Below are 24886 nucleotides of genomic sequence, written 5' to 3' on the forward strand. Positions count from 1 at the left end.
CACACACACACACACACACACACACACACACACACACACACACACACACACACACACACACACACACACACACACACACACACACACACACACACTTCCGAACGCACACACACACACACACACAGAAATCTCAAAGCATTAATAACAGAGAAAATATTGATCTGCGGTAGAGTACTGTAGCGGACTGCAACACACTGGCTGCTGGGATGGGATCGTATTGCCTGTAATTAAGCTGTGTTTGGTTTCAACAGAGGCCTGCTCTGAGGCTGCCTACTCATACTCCGCGTTCCTGGAAAGAAAAGAAGAAGAGGAACATGGAAGGTCTCCAGTTCTTGAGGAACCAACAAAACAAAATTACCCTTCACTCCTCAAGCATGGATCTCTTTTGGGCCTGTGTGTGTGTGTGTGTGTGTGTGTGTGTGTGTGTGTGTGTGTGTGTGTGTGTGTGTGTGTGTGTGTGTGTGTGTGTGTGTGTGTGTGTGTGTGCGTGTGCGTGTATGTGTGTGTGTGTGTGTGCCCTTTTGTCCTCCTGTGGCCCCATATCCCGGGTGGCTAGCCAAATACACACACACACACACACACACACACACACACACACACACACACACACACACACACACACACACACACACACACACACACACACACACACACACACACACACACACACACACACACACACACACACACACACACACACACACACACACACACACACTCAATCTGCCATTGGATGTCATGTCTCAAGCAATTTCCTGCCTTTTAAAAACCTCACTCAGTAGGGTTCAGATGCCTTGACCGCAGAAAATTTTTTGCTTGAACAATTTGGATTTTTCTCGAGTGCCCTGTGCCATATAGCATGATAAATGACTCCAAAAGGTCCTGCACGTCCACTGAAAAACCAAAGCAAAACAGCGTGTAAAAAGAGAATAATGGCACATGATTTTTCTGGTTTTGGTTTGGCGAGTTTGAATCGGAGCCACCACGTTGAAAAGGCCGTTAACGCCTGACTGCAAAACAACTGCTGCGTTAAAACTATTTCATTATTTGAAACATACATGGATCATTAAATGTTCATCATGCGCTGATAAAGTGCTGATCTCTTCTCATTTCCTTGAATGCTATTCATCATTACAGGCATGTCTGGCCAACATGGATATGGCCCAGTTAGAATTGCTCTGAGCCACCGACAGACAGACAAAAACACAGAAAGACAGGCAAGCAGATAGACAGTAAAGAGATAGACAGACAGGCAGGTAGACAGGCAAAAACTGTAGAGTAGAGTAGAATTGTAGAGTACATTTTAAGGTACACAGTTAGATACGTAAACAGACTACAGTTTGACTACAGTTTACTTAGACAGACAAACAAACAGACAGACAGACAGACAAACAGACACCTAGACAGTTAAATACAGATAAAGACATTATATAGAGTAGTCACATTTTTAAGGTAGACAGGTAGATAAGTAAACAGACAGACTTCAGTCGGCAGCAACTAGTTAATCTGGTTTGACTACAGTTTACCTAGACAGACAATCACACAGACATACAGACAGCTAAGTACAGACAGACAAACACATTATATCATCATACAGACATTAGTGCTCTGCAACTGGTTTGTCCGCCTGTGAAAGTTGGGTTTACTTCAGTTCAGATCATGTTCACCATTGTCTGGCCATCAACGGTTGAGCGCATTATTCAAGTACCCGTTAGCGCGGCCTGCCACAAATGGAGAAAGGAGGAGGGCTCGTCTGCTGCTTTGCCGTGCCGTCTGCCAGTCTTCCTTTATCTGTGCGGTTTGTGTTTGGTAGACGGATGCTTTTGTCTGGTGTTCTTCTTCTCAGGGAGATAATTAGCGGACGTGTTGTTGCGTGCATCTGGGATGAGTCACATGCTGTACAGGAGCCTGGGCTATGCAGCCAGCAGTGGCCAAGGGTCCATGTGTCTGTCTCTCTCTCTCTGTATCTAGAACACACACACAAGATAGCAAGCTTACCAGAACATTGGCACACACACACTTACACTGTAAAAAGATTGACCTAGCTTAAACCAAAAAAATTGATGTCCATTTTATGCATCTAATATATTTGACTTGACAGAAGCTAAATTAAGTCGTTTGGCACAACATGATTATTTAATTTTGACTCAAACCATATTTCTTAACTTGACCCAATATTAATTATTCAGCTTTATTCAAGTTAAATTATTTACTTTTTAGTTTTGGAACCAAACTAAAATGTTGACATTGGTTCAATTTAAAAATATTAGTTTGGCTCAATTTAAAAATATTAGTTTGGTTCAATCAAATAAATTTACATTGAACCAAACTAATATTCAGGCATTTACACCAGTTAATTCATTGGCACTGTGAAATTCCTTTTTACATTTAATTTAAAACTATTTGAATCATTCCTATCACACTTTACAAGACACCACCCAACACCCTCGAGCAAGTGTTTCTTTCAATGTCATTTATTTCTCACAAGTCAAAAAGGGGGAAATGAGGTAGCATGTTCAGAAACAAATATAAACATGTAATTGTTACTCCATATACAGTTTGTTACATCCAAAAGATAGATGAAGATGGATGGCTTACCAAGCAAATGAAATGGATGGACATTAATGGGCCACAGGCTCATCTGATCTGAACTTTCATTAGGCTAACTGAGGTATTTATTATTGCTTAAGGAGTGCTGTCTCTCTAGAGATCAGAGACTACTCAATACTCAGAACGTAAAGCACAAAATTAAATGGTATTCCATGAAAAGGACACCATGCAAGCAATTGCCACTAACATTGGTCTTCTACCTCAGTGGCAACTACAGGCTATATCAATGTACCATGCACAGTGATAATGAACACGCCTTTGAATAGTAAAATTGACAATATTTCAAAAAGTACACAAGTTATTTCCAAAATGTGTATTGAGTTTATATAACATCTGTTGAGCTTACAACAGGAAAGGAAGGTTAAGACTGTAACGTGAGCACAAGTGAGTCATCTGTATCAGTGTTTCGTGAGACGGGGCTTGTGACCAAGTCACTGAAATCAGATAGAACACCGTCTAGGAAAGTCAGAACAATATCAGGAGCTGATTGTATGATCGGACTGGGGTAAATTCTTTGGCAGAAAATGTGTTGACTTGAGTGCAACCTCCATGATCAAAGTCACTCAAATCAGATGGGACACTTTCAATGAAACTCAGAACAATATCAGGAGCATCCTGTATGATCTTGACTGTGGTCAGATCTTTGATCATGGGTGTTGAGCTCAAGTTAACAAATGTTCCACCAAAGTCATCATCCTTGTATTGTAGCCTGATGTCTCCACAAAGTTTGCATACGTTTTGACCTGTTCAATAAGCTCCTCAACTGTGTCCAGCATCCTTGATAATTCCATCCTCTCTGCACTTTCGCCACTCAACAAGATGAGGAGTCAGATAGGAGAGGCCATATTGCTAAGTTGTGTTTGCTGTATTAACCTTACTTTTCTGTGGTAACCCCAGCAGATGTTTTATCTTCACACTGCACACACAAAAATATACATTACTGAGCAGTTTTGAGTTCACCGTTATGTTTATGAATCTTGGAAGTCATCTTGTTGGAACCAAGCGCCATCAGAATCTTCTGAAAGGCCTCAAAGGTGAACCTGAAACCTCTTGCAAATAACTTGTGTGCTAATTGAATATTGTTCTAAAAAAGGGGTGTACCCCATCATTGTTGTACTGTTCATACACATCTGAACTGAAAATACTCAAATCCCAACAAAATGTTAAAGGCAACATCACACCATGAAAATGACCCCATGGCCCCAAACAGCCAATCGCCACTGACATTTATCTCTAAATTTAGAATCTGGTGGCAACTACATACTAACTCAACAGACAGTGCACTATGATAATGAACAAACCAATTGAAAAGTACAATTTTCAAAAATACCGAAAAGTACACTGGTTATTTCCTAAATGTGCATAGAAGAAGTTTAATAACATCTGTTGCACTTACAACAGAAAAGTAATGCTAAGAATATAACTTGAGTATGACTATTGTCTATCAGTGTTTGGTGAGATGAGGGTTGTGTCTAAGTCACTCAAATCCGATGGGACACTTTCAGTTTCTATGAAACTCAGAACAATATCAGGAGCAGATAGCTTGATATTGACTGCAGTAATGAGTCAGATCGGAGTGGTGCTAAGTTGAATCTCAAGTTGTGTTGATGAATTAACCTTACTTTTCAGTTGTAAGTAAAACGGATGTTTTACCTATGCGCATTTTGGATATAATTTGCATGCTTACTGATATATTGTTCAAAATGTTGATTTTGAAACTGGGTGTACTCGTTGTGTACTTTACACGTACAACTTAACTTGAATGAAATATTTGCTTTTTTTGGAACGAGTGTCATCTCTTAACATCATATTGGAAAAAAAAACAAAAAAACAAACTCAAATTCCAACAAAAGCACTCCATGAAAGCGACCCCATGAGCTTGTACAATCAAGTGCTGCTGAGGTTGACTACCTCTTAAATAAAAGCCAGTGGCAACTACTAAGCACACACTAAGCACACATACACTACTGTGCAGTTTTGAGTTCACCACTGAGTTTGCGAATCTTGGAAGTCATCTTGTTGGAACCAAGCTCCATCAGGATCTTCTGAAGGGCCTCAAAGGTGAACCTGAAACCCTGTGGATATTCCATGTTAAGAGCATAGCAAAGTCCAAAGAGCATTACCACTCCTGCTGCAACAGAAGGCAACTCATTGAGGACTTCCACACCATCAATGATAATCCCGACGTCTTGGGGCTGTTGGAGAAGGCTTGAATTCTCTCTGAAGACGAAGACTGCCATGGTGGTCCTCTCCAGCTCCTGCACGGCTTGATCTTTCTGGGACACCTGAGGCAAAATATTTGAAAAATGCAACTGAACAACTGCAGTCTGGCACACCTCATGAATAACTACATATAACAGCATAGGTGGTCTCCCACGATTAATGAAGTTGAATAATCGGTGACAGAATATATCTGGACATACCATGTATTCCTTTAATAGGTCCTCCACATGTTCTCCTAGGTAGATGATGAGAGCTTTGAGGATGCACTCCCTTCTGATATCGGCATCAGCACCCTTCAGGGACAATCAAAACTGTTACTATGCAATGTGTAGGCTAGTCTAGCAACACAATTCCCAGCTCTACCATAAACAGTGATTTTACAGTGTGCGCCTGATCAATATTGAATCCATGGGAGAGATTCTACATATGCCAGAGGCCACTGGTAGTTCCTCTTTAAATATGAAGACAGACTGGATGGCTCCCGTTTGGGTTTCTATACCCTCAAAGTAACTTTGGTGCAAAACACTCATACATTAATTATTTTCCACAAATGCTACATGACAGTGACACCTTAAATTCTTAGTGACAGGTGCACAATTTTTTTTCTATGAGCTACATATTAATGGACTCATAGGTCCACATTCGTTTTATTTTTTTAAATGGTTTTGTGAATATGGTGCAAAACAAGTTGGCACACAATCAACATCCATGTATATCAATTGCACATCAGCAAACCAATACATGACAGTTGCACCTCCACTTCATGTAGAAGGACAAAGGCTGTCGTTAGTGGCTAATTATATACTGCATATCATACCTGATCAAGAAACTCCAGGATCGCGGCAGTTTTTGCTTTAGTGGTCCCTCCCTTCTTTCTGAAGATCTTCAGTAGCTGCGGGGAGTGCTTGTCCAGGTGCGCCATAAATCTGGTCAGGAGGGGAACTGCAGTAACCCGCTGAAACTCTGCATCAACCTGTACACAAGAAAACAGTACGCAATACACTTTTAAATTAAAGAATAATGTGAAATAATTACAAAAAAACCATCTATGGGCTGAAAGGACCACTTCAGTCATTTTACATTACATAAGCATTTAGCAGATGCCTTTGTTCAAAGCGAGTTACAAGGAGCAATTTAAACAAGGTAAGGCACAGTGTACTGTTGCAACACTGATAGCATTGTCCTACACAGAGTAAAGAAGAGGACGATGCATTACAAAGTAGCAGAAAGATAAAAAAAAGACATCTAGGTGCAGTGTACAGTTGCAATACTGACAGCATTGTCCAACACAAGGTAACAACATTTTCAATATGCTGTTGTATTGCTCACGCAACCCTTGACTTGCCAGAACCCGGTGATGCTGCATTTTTCGGCTCAGCCCTTTCCGAGATCTGAGCTATTCTAATGGAGGTAGCTTTTGTTTACATTTTAAAACTTAAAAACATGGGTCAACTCCAAATATTTTACCCAAAAGCGGTTTGCTAGTTGTGTGCTGGTGTTGCATAACCTTTTGAATGTTTTTGGGAATAAATCAAGATTTTTTTATTTTTTTTTTAATGTGAACAAACAGCTGCCCCCATTACAATGACCAGGAGCTTGGAAAAGGCTTAAGAAAAACAATAATAAAAAAAAGTCCAGGGTAGTGTGAGCATTACAACTGCATGTTGAAATTGACTGACGTATACAAAAAGTTGTGAAAAGTGTACCTCTCCCATCTGAAATAAAGCTGGCCATCTTTCCATGAGGTTTTCGATGGTTGGCTTCTGATCCACAATCTCTTGCCTCCTGAACTGAAAAGTCCTGGCCATCTTCTCCCGTATGGTTCTCTCATTATTTCTTATCTTTATTTCTGTCAGAAGAGATGCTCTTTCTTGCTCGAGGTTTTCAGGACTGTCTCCGCTGGGTTGAGGATAGTAATTGGTCTCACCTCTTCTTGCCTTTTTGACATTCTTTGCTGGGAAGGGATCAGCATCTTCTCGTGACTTGGACTTCAGTGTGTTCACCATGAGCTCAGACGAAAGTCCATGTGACCTCAGCTGAGTGCGGTAGTTGTGCATCTTACTCTTGAGCTTCAGTTTCCATCCATAACTCTCATTGAAGGAGTCTGGTTGTCTCAGGCAGGGATGTCTCCTTGTCAGAGCCTCTGCAACTTCACTCAGGTCTGCATCAGTGGGGTACGCCTTGTAGGAAAAAATCTTCTCTGCCAATCTTTCCAGTATGTCAGACAGCATTTTTGATGAAGGAGTCAGTCTGGTTTGGTTCTGTGCATATTCTGAATTCCCTCTCTGAAGTTGACCTTCTGTTTCAAGGGAGAAGGGCGGGATAATGAACTCCTTCGGCCACGGCTCTTTTCTCAGTCCCTCACTGTCAGAGGAGCTGCGGCTGAGTATGACTGTGTCATCTGTATCAGTGTTTCGTGAGACCAGGCTTGTGTCTAAGTCACTCAAATCAGATGGGACACTTTCAATGAAACTCAGAACAATATCAGGAGCAGCTTGTATGATCTTGATTGTAGTGAGATCTTTGATCATTGAAGTTGAGCTCAAGTTAACAAATGTTCCACCAAAGTCATCATCCTTGTATTGCAGCCTGATGTCTCCACAAAGTTTGCATACGTTTTTGACCTGTTCAATGAGCTCCTCAACTGTGTCCGGCATCGTTGATAATTCCATCCTCTCTGCACTTTCGCCACCCAACAAGATGAGGAGTCGGATGGGAGTGGCCATACTGCTAAGTTGGCTCTCAAGATGTGTTGATGTAGATGGCCAGTGAAGTTCAGGAAGCTGGAATCAAATCCTGGATGGCAGAAGAACAAAAGGAGAGACAGAGAGAACATATTAATTCACATTCACAACCACCTTGTGTCAACATGCAGCTGAGATGACAGCTTAGAGTTGCAATAAGTAAGGTGCATCAGTGACCTTTTAAGTTAGTCTAATACAACATTGTGTCCATGCCCCTTTTATACCATCAGCGTCCCTGTCCGTTAGTCCATCGTCACAGCATGTTCACCCCTCTAGGTTAATCCAGTCACACAGTGTATCCATGCCCCATTAGAGGTAGATAATGTAACTATTTTAGAAGTCAATTTCCTGAATATATGCTGTGCTCGTTCACAAATGTTACCCTTTTCACAAATACTTACCACCACCATGACGACATTTTAAGTATTCATTTTGAATTTCCAGTAGACATTTGTCAACTAGCAAATATAAGGTTAATACAAAGTTAACATTCTGGAAAATATCCCATTTAGAAATATGCAGTTGCAACGGGCTGAATAGTTGCAATAGCTTCTCTGCCCACCATGCATAATGTACTTTTAAGTTAGTACAGTGTCAGTTTAGTGCAGATTTTAGAATGTGATTAGTAGAATGAATTGTATGCAAATAGAATTACTTGATGAATATGCAGACCTTAAATAATGTTTAAAGAAAGGGAAAAATGCAATGCAGACCTTAAATTTGAATATATCTCTTCAGGGTAATGAAACGCACTCCTCCCACAGTGTAAGTGTTGTGGATTTTGCAATTAAATAATAAGACCATAATTGTATAAAAGATTATCACTGCACCTTTTGTAGATAACGCAGATCTGAGGAACCACAGCAGATGAGCCAAGGAGAGACAGGAGAAAGGAACAAGTTGTCGTGGAGTCTTTATTTCTCAGTCACACCCAGTACAGCGAGAGCAGGCCTTCGGCGTCCTACGTGTTAGCTCTGAATCTCAAAGAATCCCTAGTGTTCTTATACCACATGCTACCACTTATCTGACTTCCTTACATGGAATCCTAACCTGGTAAACTTACACACTACACTTTTCAGAGAGACTTCTTCTTCTGCTGACTCAACACTGGACAGCCTAATAAGGTCATGACACTGCCTAGGACCAACACTTTTAGACCAGCAGCAGACTTACCGTCTCCTGTAAGCTACAGTCCATCTGCTGACCACACACAACTTTTAACTACTCTACACTTCTATAAAATCTTTAATTACACATTATTGGATATATAAAATCTTCCACATAATCCTCCCTTTACAGATTCACCCTGAATTTGTAACACCGAAGGCCAAGTGACAATAATGTGTTTTACAAATATCCCGGTGGGGCACTCCCACACAAGAGTTCACAATACACTTCACATCTCAAATACTTTCAATTTTAATCACACGTTATCATCAGTAAAGTCTAACTCCTTACCAAGGTAAATAGAAACAGTGCTTATCCTGTATCAAACTTAAGTTACATCAAACCATTCTATCAACATACAAAATCATGCATTAACCTTACTTTTAAGTTTCATCTTATTCAAACATCAAATCTTCTTTTTAATCTTCACAAACCTGAAAAACTCTCCTTTTTATGTGGAAACAGATGTATGGGTGCATGTTAGGCAGCAAATGGGATGGGTAATTAACATCAATATGTGATTACCATAAATGTTGAGTGCAGCATATGTGTATTTTTACTGTAGAATGTGTGTCTGTGTTTTCCTGCAAGACAACAACAATGCATCATTAAAATCAACACACGGGAAACTGTCGTGGTCCCCGTCTGCTCGGCTCCTTGGCGTCGTCCTTTCCGCATCTCAAATTCCCCCCTGCCAGGCTTCCACTGCTCCCGGGCAATTGCCCTCAAAAGAGCTGAGAACAAGACCGAGGTTACCAGCACCTCGACGTGGCCTGTCTCCTATGGTCTTTTCCTTTCAGCTCACAGTTCATTCCTTCATGTTGAGACCATTTTTGCCTGGGCAGGGGAGATGAACGATATCCCCTGGAAATTTACTCCTGGAAAACTGCTATTTCCCTCCCTTGGAGGGAGCAGCTGCGCGAAACACCTGAGGCCCCAGAATTTCCAGAGCAGCATGTTGGAGGAACTCCTCCGATGCCAGTGGTGCCGTTGCTTTCACTCCGATGAGGTCCTCCTCATCCTCGTCCACCTCCACCACTCCTTGTAGGGCCATCTGCGTGCTTAACTGTCGTGCCGATATTTTGACAACTAGGGACCTAAGACAGGGGACCAGACAACAAAACAAAAGAGACACAACCAACAGCACACCACCAACCAAGACAGCAGCTTTTGCAAACACTGCACCTAAAGGGCCCAAGGTTGTTTTTATCCAATGATCTATAGACTGGTCCAGCCACGCATCTCGTCCGCTGTTAACAGACAGCTCAACGCTCAAATCTTGGAGTTGCTTCATAGCCGCAGAGAATGATCCATTTTCTGCTGTATTCATCGGTATAAAAGTGCAACATGATGAACCTATCATAGCACATAAGCCTCCCTGCTCAGCTAACAAAAAATCAAGTGCCAATCGATTATCACGGGCTGTCTTGGAAGTTGCATCTAATTGTTGTCCTAGTGCTCCTAGTGCCTTAATGGAGTAATTCAGAAACCGCTGTTGATTATAGTACAGATAATTAGATACCTCCCATAATTTGGATACTCCGATTGTAGGAATGAGAGCCTCGAACCCTGCTGCGACCTCGCTGCGTATCTTATATTGTGGTGGAATACCGCGAGGCTGGCCGATTGGATCCAAGTACACCTGTGGGTCGGGTTTGTATGGTTGAATGACAGATCGGGCCTTCCTAGATCCTCCCACCTTGTTGCCAGAGGGAAAATCATTGGTTAGAGTGCTATTTGGTACAACAGACAAGACCGCAGAATCCTGCATAGCAGCAACCCTGGCACATAGACCACCCCAGTCCTTAGGTAGAGTATTGCGGAGACCATACTTAGGTCCACACGCCCACCACACGTCAGCTAAAGAGACATTTTGATGACTAAGCATGGCCCAGGGATATACAAAGGCCTTAGAACGATATTTAGCAGCCATTAGGCGTCGTTCATCATCAGTGTAAGTCATAATTTGCATGTTTCGATAATACTTACTAATATCCCAAATAGTTTTACATTCCCCAGGAAACTTACCCAAATCTTCTGTACCATCACGTGAGAAACAATCAAAATCGACACCTTTTCCAATTAAATATCTAGGTATGATCTCAGGTGCAGATTCCGGCCACTTTTGCAGTTCGCCGCAGGTATTGGTCTTAAAAGACTCATAATGACTGATGGTACGCACCTCCTGCCGACGCCGGTCCAAGAAATCCCTTGTGCCTAAACTTATTACGCATTCAAAAGGGCTGACAGGTTGGTCCTCTACACACTTTTTCACACTTTCCAATTCATACCTACAAACATCCTTCTCTGGGGAACACTCTTTACAGACTTTATCGTAATATAACACAGCATCCTCATACCTGTAGGGAGTAGGGATAATGATCATGGGTGGTCTTGCCTGAGCACACACATAGCACTCATCCTTGGAAGGATATGACCCTGCGGTGTACTTGGCCCATTCATACCAACTGTTGCCTTCTGCCTCCTCCGGTACATCCACATCAATATTTGCAGGAAGCTCTCTCCTCCTCCGGCGGGCTCCGATGTCTAAAGTTTGAACAAACAGACCTAAAGAACAGGTTACCGGTTTTCTAATTCCATCATCAGGCACAGTACGGGCACGACTTCCCAAATGAAAATCTGGTACTTCTTCTCTAGTGATACTATAGTCAGCAGTCCAACATTTATCTGTTTGGCAAGTAACATGAAGTTTAAACGCTTTCGAAATAACGGGAGAATCCTTATAGCAATAATGTCCTCGGCCAGGGCTATGCCAAAGATAAACATCTTGGCCATCTTTAGGGCCCACCTCAACTACATATAAAAATTCTGGATTGCTCCGAAGCGTTACACCCACGGAACAGGACACCATAGCTGGCTCCTCAGAGCCTGGTTTAGATGGGGGCAGTATAATAGATCCTAGATTTTCCAAAATAATAGCCAAAACACATCTATTTCGTCTCACCATCCACGATGGGGAATTATTATGGTCAATAGTACTTGTCACTTCATCTAAATGTTCAGGGGCTCTATCAACATGTGTAGTGCTGTCTTCGGTACTTGTGTCAACATCAGCTGCTTTATTTGGTATGGTTGGTGGGAGGTGTGTCGTTGGTGGTATCAGGAGGGGCTCTACTGGGATCGTAATGGGAGCTTTACTAGTGGGCATTATGGGGGCTATCGTGGGGATAACTAAGGGCTCGTTCTGGGTGGCAGTGTAAGGTGTGGGGATCGAGTGGGGCACCTGTGATCCATGGATGGACGAGGGTGGTTGCAGAATCACCTCCGGCCTCGGGAACAAAGACTTCCGCTGAGGAGGCATGGTCTCCTCCTGGTTCACCACATTGTGATGGCATGGTGGTCTCGCTTTCGGCCCCGGTTGAGTGACAGGTGGCTTTATTTGACTCACCACCTGTTGCTCCAGCCTCACCTGCGACTCCAACCTCTGCCTCTCCATCATCCACTTCTCTATTTGGAGTGAGAGAAGGGGAAACAGCAGGAACAGGCATGCCACTACCACCAACGCCCCCAGGACTCCGAACACCTTCATCCAACCTTCCATCTTGATGACCTGAATTGTGCTCTCCCTCCCTAGGGGGCGAGCTCGATTCTGTCTGGTTGCCATTATGCAACCGACCGTTGGATATTGTCACTCCGGATGGATCTGGAACGTCAACTGGGTCCTCCCTTCGAGGAACCGGTGCCCTGAAACATAAATTCAAATGATACCACGTTTTTGACCCTTTAACACGGACAGCAGTTGGGGTAGCCTGGATGACTTCATACGGGCCTTCTGCTCGAGGCTGTAAACAAGTTCGTTTAGCCACTTTAATGTACACCCAATCCCCCACATGCACCGGTTTCTCCTTTTCGACATCCTTGTGCTTCTCTCGTCTCACTTCCTGTTCATGAATCAAAGAATGAATGTTAGTCAATTGTTCCAGATAATGTTTTATCTCCAGCTTCAGCTGGTCCAATGGCGGACCTCTCCCCGTACCGCGTATCCGCGGTGCCGGCATAGGTCGCCCGAAAAGCATCTCTGCAGGAGACAAGTGTGTGATTCGGTTTTCCTGTGAACGCATCTGCATTAATGCAACAGGCAAAGCATCCAACCAGTTTAAGCTGGTACTAGCACAGATTTTGGCAATTTTGTTTTTCAACGTACCATTCGCCCTTTCTACCATTCCCTGACTCTGGGGATGGTAGACACTGCCAAACTTCTGTTTAATACCCAATGCTTGTGCAATTTTGGACCATGTTTTAGCGTTGAACGCTCGAGCGTTATCTGCGGCCACGACCTCAGGGACGCCAAACCTTGGAATCAGGTCCCTTGTAAAGAATTTAATCACTGTTGCTTCATTCTGTTCAGGACTTTCACATGCCTCCAACCACCTGGAAAACCTGCAGATCACAGTCAACACGTAACGGTAACGCTTTACAGGTTTAATCATATCAATGTAGTCAATGACAACATGTTTGAAAGGTCCTTCCGGCACTGGAACTCCTCCAAGGGGACTTGTAGGTATTCCTTTGCGGATGTTATGAATACTGCAAGTATGGCAGTTCTGTAAAACATGATCAATTACTTCTTTGAGGTTAGGTGACCAAAATCCTGCTTTTAGGATTTTTCTCTTCACCTCTCCTCCAGCTGCATGGTCCAAATCATGAGCATCTGAAATGAGCATGTTAAGCAAGGTTAAAGGAGCAATCATACGACCTTCATGATTACGCCATACCCCATCTGGTCCCAGCATTGCACCTCTCTCCTCCCACACAGTTTTTTCAGCTGCAGTCGCCACCTGTTGAAGACGGATGACATCATCCAGAGCCGGCTTGGGCTCTAACACATTCACAGGGAGCTGACCTAGTCCAGAGTCAACACAAACTGGTTCACACACACGATTCCAACATTCTGGGCAACCTTCTCTCTGACATAACGCACAGCACAACGGTTCCTGAAAATGATAATGACCAGGAACGTTAGTCAGACTACACCATTTACAACCAGTAGTGTCCTCATAAGGGCACTTGACTGGGCACACAACAATATCCTGACATTCCTGTGGAGAGAGAGTTTTAGAAAAGTTAGACAGCTGCCGACCTGTAGATAAAGACATGCAATCTTTCATTTGATCTGCTAAAACATGTACATAGCCTTGTACATCAGAAGAGACCACATCTCTTGCTTGGAGAGCCGCTTCCTTGGCTGCTTCGTCCGCCTGTGCATTACCCTGTGTAACCAAGTCATCACCTTTTTTGTGTGCACGACATTTGCAAATCGCCAATCGCTTAGGTGTCATCATTGCGGAAAGTAACAGCTGAATTTGGCCTAAATGCTGAATAGGCGACCCATCTGATTTCCTAAACCCACGCTGCTTCCATTGAGCCCCATGTACATGACAAACATTGTGTGCGTATGAGCTATCGGTATAAATAGTAGCCTCCTGATCAGTTGCCATTAAGCAGGCCTCCGTGAGGGCCTTTAATTCAGCCAATTGTGCAGAGCAAGGTTGTTTACAAGGCACGCATTTCTCTACTATGAATGTAGATGGTTCAACAAATTTTACCACACTAAATCCAGCGCAAGTTTTGTTATTGAAATTGTGACTAGATCCGTCTACAAAAAGTACTAGTCCAGAGTTGAGAGGCTCACTTTCCAAATCCGGTCTTAATTTGGAAAAAATCAAAGAGTCTGCTACACACTCATGAGGCTCTCCTTCATATTCCAGAGGGATCCTGTCTGCTGGATTGGTAGCTTGATCACAAGTCTTAATTGTGACATCAGGACAGAAAGACAAGTCATAGTATTTTAACTGGCGCTGCGGTGTAAGGCAAAATCGCCCTTGGTCAGTTAACTGGGAAATGGCATGCGATGTATAAATAACAATGGGCCACCCCATCGTTACTGAAACAGCCTTTGTGTATGCCATGTAAACAGATTCAAGACCTTGAAAACATGGTGGGAAGCCTTGAGCAACGTCATCCAATTTGGAACAATAATACGCAATTGCCTGTTTAGATTTCCCAGCACATTGAAGCTGAGTTAAAATCGCAGTCATGTAGGCTGGGCGCTGCTGTTCCTTCTTTACTGCAACATACAAGTAGAATGGTGAGTCATAGCTTGGTAGTGCCAATGCTGGAGCCTGTTGTAATTCTCTTTTTATCATTTCGAAGGCTTCTAAACCATCCAATGTCCATGTCAACGAATTTTTCAGACTGTTGGTGCCTGCATTAACGATCATTGCCCGCAAAGGCGCTATTTTATACTCATAACAGTCTATCCAGTCGCTACTAAAACCAATTAGTCCAATAAAACCCATCATCTCTTTGACATTGAGGGGCTTTGGGGCGTTTGTAATGGCTAGAATTTGATCAGGGGCAATAGAACGTTTCCCTTGGGAAATTACACGACCAAGGTAGGTAACCTGTGTTTCCACAAACTGCAGTTTTGCCCGGGACACTTTGTGGCCGCCTTCGGCCAGCGCGTTAAGTAACATCAACGTGTCTTTCTCACAAGTCTGTACATCGGGGGAACAAACAATTAAGTCGTCAACATACATCAAAATAGTTGACTTACATGATATATGTCGAAGGTCCTCCCGTAAAACATGATTGAATGCAGTCGGCGAAATTTTGAGCCCCATTGGTAGTCGTTTGAATTGGTAGAACTGACCAGCGTACTGGAATGCACACAAATCCTTGCTATTATCTGCTAAGGGAACAGAATAAAATGCAGCAGTCAAATCGCATACTGAAAAACATTTGGCCTCGGGAGGGATATTAGTTAACAGAGAATGCGGCGAGGGGACAATATTCTCAGAATCCATTAAAACATTATTTAGCCCCCTTAAATCGTGTAGCATTCTCCAACGTACACCGTCAGCTTTCCGTATTGCAAAAATGGGTGAATTTGCGCGTGGTCTATCCACTAGTTCAATCACATCCGCCTTCAACAAATCGGCCACAATAGTATGTAAACCTTGTGCCGCTTCCTGTGAAATAGGATATGGCCGGTGAAAGGGCAGAACCGCCCCCGGCTTCACTTTCAATTCAACTGGCGTAGCCGACTTCACGTATCCAATATCGCTTTCGTCTTTTGACCAAACAAAGTCGGGGACCTGCTTTAACAGTAACGCCTTGGAACTTTCAAGTCCCTCAGTTTGGAGTAGCATTTTCCATGGATTAAAGGGTTTGTCACACAACAGCCTCCACTGTTCAAGTTTACTGAAAGGCATGTGCCACGTCTTCTTCCAGCACCTATAACCCACTCCATTAAATCTGCCGTATAGACAATATGGGTTCTTAAAGGGACAATCCATTACGTATTCCACATCTGAGTCAAACACTTGGGTTGACTCCTTCTGACTATCATGAGGCACTTGGATAATTTGTGGTTTAGCAGCGAGCTTATTCAATCCAGGGAGTCGTAAAAGTGATTTATCTGATGAAGTAAAAAACTTTCCATGGTCAGTTGGCAGAAAGTTAATAACTGACGCACGCTTCATCATGTCACCAACGTGTCGAGTCCTGTAATTTGTACCTATGGCAAGAACAATGTGGGGGACAGTGCATGGCATCTCAAATTGTTCCATTATTTCAGGATCATCGGGAAATGATACAAAAACACCCACGCCCTCTTTGCCAACGATAAGATCACCTGCCAACACGGAATACCATTGCTGGGCATTTAATTTTAATCGCCATTGGTTTTCAATGCTTTCATCTGAGGAAGGGTCAACTTTGACTGTACAGTGCAATGGGTACCTAGGGGGTATTAAAAAGGGATTATGGTCACAGATGACAGTCTGCCACCTCTGCCACCGCAACTCATCCCAATCGGTATTAAAGCAGGACAGCCAGTACACTTGTGAAGACTGGGGCAAGTCTACAGGTACAGCATCAGATGTGCTTAACATCATCTGACCCGGGAATTCTTCCACAGAGATACCACGTGGTGTACACACAATTTTCAGTCCTAAGCGACAGAGGGAATCACGCCCCAAAAGATTAACAGGTGACGTTTCACTTATGAGGATTGGCATTGTAATGCATCGTTGTTTAATCTGGATGGATATCGGAGCACTGAAAGGGACAATCTGTATTTTTCCATTAAAACCTATGGTTCTTGCAAATTTGCCTGTCATGTCAAGAGGAAGATCAGGGATTGCATCTGCGTTTACACAAGTATATGTTGCCCCTGTGTCTACCATTAATAACATGGACTGACCATGTACATTGGCTTTAATGTAAGGCTCCTCGTTTGCATCTTTAGTAAGCATTGGGTATTGACCTCCAAGATTCGAATCTAGTCATAATTGCCCTGTTGGATTAAAGTTCACCTGACCCCCGCCTCCGAGAACATGATGTTGTGTCGGCTCTGTTTGACCACTCACCCAGTCACCAGTAGGGGGCCCGCCGAAACCACGCCTGGGGCAGTCCCGAGAGAAATGTCCAGAGGATCCACATTGCCAGCAGCCTTCCTCATAGTAACGCGGAGTCACTCGATTGCGAGCTCGGCCTCTGAAGAACCCTCTCTGGAATCCCGCTCCTCTCATTGGTCGGAACGGCGCTCGGGGGAAACGAGGTGTGTAGGGTGCCGGTGCCGGCTGATGTGTCCCCGCTTCTGGTTGCACCTGAAATTCAGATTGAGTCACCAAGGCTTGTTTTTTCGTACCTTTGATGTCATCTGCCTGGCGCATGACGATTTTTCTCTTCGCATCCTCCAGCTGTGCTTCCTTCCGCCCCTCGGACTTTCGGTGCTGGTTGACATGGTGCGTCACCGCCTGGATGAACTCATCTCTTGTCATGACGGCCAGTCTCCAGTCACTGTCCAGCACATCTCGAACCTGTTCTGGTAATGCATTAAGAACAGCATGTCTAAACAGTCCTTTCATTAGTTCATTACTGTGAGGGTCCTGCTCCAGCCGGCACTTCCAGGTTGCGGCCGCACTTTCGACGAATGCTGCTGGATTGTCGTCCGCCTTTATTGGATCCAAGACCAGAGAGCTGGGGGTACATTTTGTAGGGTAGGCTTCCCGAAGGGCTCCCCACACGTCTGTCCGAAAGTCCTGAAAACTCAAGTGATCAGCTGCAGGTTCATTGATAACCCAGTCCATTTTTTTTTTTTCTAGGACTTTAGTTAGGGCATCTTTACCAATCAGAGTGCTGAGTAAGTACTTTACATCTCCCAGGGCTAATGTTTGCCCGAGAGTGAAGTCTTCAAATTTGCCGATCCACGCACTGGCCCCATCATGGATCGTAGGCAAGCGGTTACAGATACCAACAATATCTGCATGTCCCCAGGGCCGATACATCGGTGTATTACCTTTAACCAACAGTGGCAAAATTGAATCTACACCGCTATTAGGCCTACTCTTGAGTTGTTGGACCTTGCCTCTTAAGGCAGTCATTCCTTGTTTGTACAATCCTGTATTTTTAACTTTAGTCAATGTAGATTTAACTTTACCCAACAAAGGAGCCATTAGGTCTACTTCCTCATCAGATAGTCCCTCCTCAGTGTCCGTCTCCGTAATAGTCATCCGATGCAGGTTCCGGGCATTCTCTGTATTTTGATCATGTAACAGCACAGTCAATGGACCATCAGGGGTTTTACATTTAATCAGACCATGATCTAATGTTAATTCACATATATTAGGAGGACTACTCACATCAGTCTTCCCTTGTGTTTGGCCGTCTGCCTGAAAAAACATACCCTCCATTGCCTGTAGATGACGTATGTGTTCAAGTCGCCTCTGCTTGTCTCTATGGGACTCGGCACAATTGGGACCCAACTCCACCCTACTTATTTCTGCTTTAATTGTCTCATGAAGAGAAGTGATGGCTGATGTTGACAATTCTCCCTTTTCCAATCGAGAACAATACTCGCAAAGCTTTCCATATATTTCCATGCGTTTTTCCCAAAATAATCTTACTGTTTTACGCAAGCGTGACGCACGTTTTTCTTCATCCATGGCCTTTTTTTCAGACTCCCTTAATTGTTCTGTTAGAATGTTAAATTCTTCACCGATTGCTGCATTTAATTCTTGGTTTTCTAAAGTAATTTGTTGATTGTGTGCATTCAAAGCCTCCCTTACTTGTTGTAAACGTTCGCTATAATGTTGTTGCTGCTGTGGGGAAGAAGGCACATTTGGGGGGGTAATTATGACACTAGGGGTCCTCGAGTTACTTCCTCCCTTCCCCGGTGGAGTATACAAGATCTCCTCCGGGGTTCGACACTCCATGGGCGCACACGCTGAAGGTGTCAGATGACCAGAGCCAAGAATACCGGTAACGGCGCCTGCATTTGGTGGAGTCAGCGACTGTACAGCTGACGGTGGAGACCGCCTAACGAGACAGTCTATTTTCTCCACCACCTGCTGAAACGCCGACAAAAGTTGATTGTGGGGAGGTACCAAGTCCTCACCCACCTGTGCTACGCCATTAAACTCTATTTGGGGATACAGACCAGTTGGTTGCAATGGTCCATTATTCGGGTCGACATAAGGGGGAGGGTTAACATCTAGATTAATCAATGACGAATCACCATGCGGATTCTGTGCCAACTGAAGGAACAATGCAAGGACCTCTAACTCGTCTTTACGTTTCTCTGCCCTTTTAGAAGACTTTTCCTTCGTTTTGTAATCTAAAACCTTTCCTTCCATTTGAATTAAAGTTCTCAGATCTACAGAGCCTTCTTGGGGCCAGGGGAACTGATCCGTTTTTGTCCGAGCGGTCCATTTCAAACTTATCTTGCTAATCTTGTCTCTTGCCACATGGTTATCAGCAAGGACCTGCTCCAGGGGGGTCAGTGTTGCTTTTACTTGGGAAGCCATATGTCTAGATAATTACGAAAGCTGACTAACACGTGAATAGCAGACGTGCGCAATACTTTTAGGTGACAAGTCTTACAACAGAGTCGTTATTCTAAAAATAACTGAACCTTACAACGCTGACAAGAGAGAGAGAGGGGAAGAATGGGCAACAGGTGATACCCTAACAAACGTTAAATACGCTGACAGACGCTGAAAATCAATCCTGCAAGAAAAGCGATTACAAACGCACCCCAAAGGAGGATTAAAAATTCCAATGTGTCCTTAAACAAACAAAATAAACACCTATTGGCGATTTGCATAGTCGTCTATTGCACACAAAGGAGAAAGGGAAAAAAAAAGGTTAGTTACCCAATTCACCCTTCCAGGCAGCCAGACAGAGACGGAGAAAGAGACAGCAACCAGTTAGTTTCCTGAATCCGTATTCAATCTGTGAATAAGTAAAGGTTATTAATACATGATTTCACAATGTTCTTACCTATCTAGGTCACTTAAATGTTTTATTTATTTGTATTTTTAGTATTTTACTTTTTTTTCTTAAAAGGTGATTTTCTTGAAAGGTGCACTGCCGGATATCTGCAACCCGCATAAACGCCGAATCCATTCTGCCCAATAAAATTATGCCACTATCTACTCCTTCGCAAGTATTTAAAACAATGAACTACCATTTTACTCCCATCCACATAAGAGAAATATTCGACCCAAACCTTCTATCTTCCTAGAAGTTCAACTCATTAACTTAAAGAATTCCCTATTATCCATAAAATACAAGTTCCCAGTATAAAACACTTAAGTTAGGTGATGACAATAGAAATAAGACTGGACAGTTTTAATTCTTAAAAGCGTAGACTACTGGATACCTAAAGCCAGGCAGTGCACCCTTCACTTTATGCGTTTTTTATAAATTATTTTATTTTATAACAGATAACTAAAAACCTACGCCATATTGGCACAAGTCACACTTTCAAATACAGTCATTGCCTCTCCCCGGCCCACACACACACACACTCTTATAATAGACGACAAACACACGGACATAGGGCCCATGCAGCAGCAGAGCTCCGGACACAATGCGCACATACATGTGGAGAGGCCAAAACACTGAAATGGTTAATCAATAGATGTTTGTCTCCCTGAACGGTTCTCTGTTGACAGAGACAACTCAACTAAGAGTTGACCTGTTTCAGCTTCCTGACCCCATTGAATGATTCTAAACCTCATCCAATGCGATTGCGGCTTCACTCGCCCATAATCCATGTCCCTAAGACATCCGACTAAACGATGTGCCGCCAACATCGCTCTCCCACTTACCAATTTCTTTTCTGCGAAACCGTGGCCACGTTCCGTCTTAGTACTTCCCCAGTGGCTTCCCACTTCTACGAGTTATATCATTCCACAGTAAAAAATAGAGTCTTTGTTGTTTCATAATATATATATATTATATTACCATAACTCAAAATAAACCTATACAATACCACAAAGTTGCCTACCAAAATACGCTCTGTACTGGGGTAGTCAGCGCACGATGTACACAGAATAGCCCAGGACCAAGTGAACTTGCTTTGAGAATTATAACAGCCTATTAGAGTCTTATTTTATACTGTGGAATGGAACCCCTAGCAATCGCCTTCCCCGCTTTCACACAGCCAAATTGGTAGGATACCGGCGCGTTCATATCCATCTTTTGTTGTATAGGCTAGCATTACTTCACTTTTTCCACTTTTTTCTATACCCCCAATTTAGGACACAACAGAAAGCATTCAAAAGGAGACAAAAATCTAGGACTAATTATCATTCCAGATCAAATATGATGAGGGAACTACACGCCCCAAGGAACTCCCCCGCCCGGCTGACCAGGCAAGCCTAGGCTGGGCTTTACAGTGTCCGTGACGTCAGCGAGGTGTCGCCTTACTATTACAATAAAAAAAGTTTCAGTGCTCAACCGATACATGGGCTTTCAATACTCCTCAGCACAATGTAATGAGAAGGGGCAAAGCGCCAACAACCAGCCACATGAACCGACAGCTGAGTTGTGCACAGCCAGGCTCACGCAGTCAGGTTGCATTAAAATGTATAACCCATCTATAGGTAGGACACCGGAACCATAAATAGACTTTACAAATCATAGCGACAAACCCCACTGACGACAAGAACTAACAACTGTGCAGCAGACACGGAGGAATTACAGAAGAGCGTGCAGGTTCAATCATAAAGATATACAGAAAATACAAGAACATTACAATACATATGACAAGACACTCCAGCTGCCACTTAACTGGCTGCTGGAGACGTGTAGGACGCTTGCCTTGCCTGGGTATGACTGAGAAAATAGCTCCGAGTACTCCAGGTCTCTTCAATGGCTTTGTAATTCAAGGTCTTTTTAGAAACAGATCATTATTAGGACCCTTGGGATGAGTGAGGCAAAGCCGGGATTTGGACTACATTTTTTCATTGAATTAAAAATGCAACCACACATGACAGTCCCCAACGCATTCTGGCAGGCCTATCCGGAAACGTCAAACACCCAGGCAACCATAACAATTGATAAGCCATGATGTCAAACGCTCCCGGACCCCACACTACAAGTCCAAAAATAACAATCAAGTGATCCTTATTTATTTATATCAATTACCAAGAGCGGAAACAGAGGACAGAAAATATAATTTTCTGTACCCCTGCCTCCACATTCCATGATATTAAAATATTAACAAAACAATTTAACTGATTGATCAATTCGGACCTACAGCGCGTGGGCCACAAGGCATACCTTATACATTAGTTTTGTCATTAATGTGTGATTGAAAATAGAAACCACTGCTGCGGTACACCAGGCCTTGGCCGAGGCCCAGCGCATCACAACAGATGTTAACTATACACACGCTGTGTTACGTCAGACCCTCCTCGGCCAAGGAGGATCCCACGCAAGCAGCACATGTCTCATATTATTAAGTAATCTACAGCTTTGTCCCAACCCATATCCTGGTCCACCAAAATGTCTGAAATTCTCACTGGCAGGCTCAGCCAATTATGTTGTGGATTTTGCAATTAAATAATAAGACCATAATTGTATAAAAGATTATCACTGCACCTTTTGTAGATAACGCAGATCTGAGGAACCACAGCAGATGAGCCAAGGAGAGACAGGAGAAAGGAACAAGTTGTCGTGGAGTCTTTATTTCTCAGTCACACCCAGTACAGCGAGAGCAGGCCTTCGGCGTCCTACGTGTTAGCTCTGAATCTCAAAGAATCCCTAGTGTTCTTATACCACATGCTACCACTTATCTGACTTCCTTACATGGAATCCTAACCTGGTAAACTTACACACTACACTTTTCAGAGAGACTTCTTCTTCTGCTGACTCAACACTGGACAGCCTAATAAGGTCATGACACTGCCTAGGACCAACACTTTTAGACCAGCAGCAGACTTACCGTCTCCTGTAAGCTACAGTCCATCTGCTGACCACACACAACTTTTAACTACTCTACACTTCTATAAAATCTTTAATTACACATTATTGGATATCTAAAATCTTCCACATAATCTACCAGGGGATATGGATCAGTCAGTTCATCTGATGCCACAAGTGTTATGTCTTTGGTAGGGCTCACTTCAAGTTCGAAAGCCCTGAAGTGTTCCCAGTGCCACACTCTCAGCTTCTTCACAATGAAAAAAAGTCTCTCCTCCAGAATAAACATGTGGATGATCTCAGTGAATTCTGGATGTCCCTCCAAAGACCCATGTGCAAGTATCATTCCATTTCTGTAGTTGAATCCATTGAAAGTAACATTTTTAGCCAGGCACACATTATCCATTGTTGGGTGTTTGAGCCGTATAGCTTGTGCAATATCTTCTTTTAACACATCAACAGAGAGGCTTGAGACAGATGACACTTCCAAAAGAGGTTTTTGAGAGTACATAAATATCTGCTGTGCCATGTAAAATTGATGTCGCTCCGCCAAAGACAGCAAAACATTCTTGAAAGATCTTGTATAACGAACAACTCTTTTAAAAAAACTGTGCTTGGCTTCGTATCGTAAAGTCCAAAGACACACTGGTGGTCCAAACTTACGAATAAGCTGAGGATAATGTTCCAACAGGTGATGCTTAGGCAGCAGATTGTAGTCTGGGAAAACCTCTCTAAGTCGCACTCTGTGCTCTGATATCTTGAAATTCAAATACCCAATAGATTCCTCTGTATGGACAGGTGAGACGATAAGATCGACTAGATCTTTTAAGTCAGTCAGTATTTTCCATGCCGGTTCATCCACAGGTACCTTTTGACCGACAAGGAAGGGGAAAAACCTTAAGAGACTCCAGTTTTCGTGAGAATTGCCTCCTATTGTCTTTCGAGATGCAAAGTTCAAAGGCACTGGATGGGGACAATTAACTTTGTCTGTCCACTTAAAGGGGAAAGCTAGTATAGACTCGTTTAAATATGCAAGAGTAAAGTACTTCTTGGATGTGAAAACAGAGAGACAAAGAGCAATCTCTGCAGGTACTATTCCTTCAAATAAATCATGGACAAGATCTGGGGGGAAACCTGTGGTAACTTTGAAATGACTAAGTTTCTCAGAGAGGACACATCTTCTCTTGACACCACAGAAATTACTTAGGGAATCTTGTTCAAGGGTTTTGAGGTGTTCTGAGTGAATCTGTTCTGTTCTTAATGTAAACGCTCCACTATCTACACTTTTAGTTAGAATTTCTGACCTAGATGCTGTACAAAATCGACAAATGTGCCCACTTGAAAAGCTCTCAACAAACCCTGCGATACCGTGTGCTCCAAGGTTATCAGCTATCACACACTGGATGGTTCCCCTAACACATTTCCCTAACTTTGGCAAAAAGACACCGTGCTCTTCTAATGAAATTAAATCACTTATGAGTGGCTCTAGCACTGTCTCATAGCCATACGCTTTCAAATCATCACTTTTGACAAGAAGAGCCAAGTAAATTGATGACAGTGAAGACTGACAACCAGGGATCAGATTGCCTAAAGTCCAATAGAAGCCACAGATTTTATGTTTTCTTCGTGATGTCCCAATTGGATTGCAGACCTCGTACTCATCTCCATAAAGATTTAGTGAAATAGCACAGTCTGCAGACAGAAGTGTGTTGTTTCTGAAAAATTCACCATCAAAAGGACAACTATAAACTGTTTTACCATTCTCTGATGACTGATATCTCTCTCTCAAATGCACTGTTTTTGCCAAAATTGCATCTGAATTTAAAATTTGCTGCAATGTTTTCAGCACAGATACATACTGTAATGACTTTTTGTTTCTTTTATCAAGAATGTATTCCAAGGGA

The 24886-nt window shown here is 43.1% G+C and overlaps 2 protein-coding genes across 5 annotated transcripts; both read right to left on the reverse strand.

The window, feature by feature from the left end:
* Positions 1-4513: 4513 nt before the first annotated feature.
* LOC134438310 (uncharacterized) lies at positions 4514-7734 on the reverse strand. Of its 2 annotated transcripts, XM_063187855.1 has the most exons (4): positions 6540-7734; positions 5651-5806; positions 5034-5126; positions 4514-4895 (listed from the first exon to the last, which is right to left on the reverse strand). In XM_063187855.1, the coding sequence occupies exons 1-4, from the start codon at positions 7557-7559 to the stop codon at positions 4575-4577; spliced, it is 1590 nt and encodes a 529-aa protein (XP_063043925.1). In that variant the 5' UTR covers positions 7560-7734; the 3' UTR covers positions 4514-4574. The 2 variants fall into 2 exon arrangements, with proteins under 2 accessions (XP_063043925.1, XP_063043924.1); XM_063187854.1 differs by having other exon boundaries at positions 4514-5126.
* A 739-nt stretch (positions 7735-8473) lies between these two features.
* On the reverse strand, positions 8474-15717 carry LOC134438485 (uncharacterized). 3 transcript variants are annotated; one of them, XM_063188064.1, is made up of 3 exons: positions 15322-15717; positions 11989-12449; positions 8474-11312 (listed from the first exon to the last, which is right to left on the reverse strand). In XM_063188064.1, coding segments are annotated over exons 1-3 (2142 nt in total). In that variant the 5' UTR covers positions 15324-15717; the 3' UTR covers positions 8474-9633. The 3 variants fall into 3 exon arrangements, with proteins under 3 accessions (XP_063044134.1, XP_063044133.1, XP_063044132.1); XM_063188063.1 differs by having other exon boundaries at positions 8474-12449; XM_063188062.1 differs by lacking the exon at positions 15322-15717 and having other exon boundaries at positions 11989-14478.
* Positions 15718-24886: the final 9169 nt, after the last annotated feature.

Source organism: Engraulis encrasicolus, chromosome 22 (genome assembly GCF_034702125.1).
Source record: "Engraulis encrasicolus isolate BLACKSEA-1 chromosome 22, IST_EnEncr_1.0, whole genome shotgun sequence".
NCBI classification, from domain to species: domain Eukaryota; kingdom Metazoa; phylum Chordata; class Actinopteri; order Clupeiformes; family Engraulidae; genus Engraulis; species Engraulis encrasicolus.

Coding starts and splice junctions, on each gene's coding strand:
- LOC134438485 (XM_063188062.1), bottom strand. CDS start 14,203: ATGGCAACTGATCAGGAGGCTACTATTTATACCGATAGCTCATACGCA. Junction 11,313..11,988: donor CGTCCATCCATGGATCACAG/GTGCCCCACTCG, acceptor CCTGTTCTTTAG/GTCTGTTTGTTCAAACTTTA.
- LOC134438310 (XM_063187854.1), bottom strand. CDS start 7,559: ATGGCCACTCCCATCCGACTCCTCATCTTGTTGGGTGGCGAAAGTGCA. Junction 5,807..6,539: donor CTTTATTTCAGATGGGAGAG/GTACACTTTTCA, acceptor TCTTGTGTACAG/GTTGATGCAGAGTTTCAGCG. Junction 5,127..5,650: donor TCCTGGAGTTTCTTGATCAG/GTATGATATGCA, acceptor TTGTCCCTGAAG/GGTGCTGATGCCGATATCAG.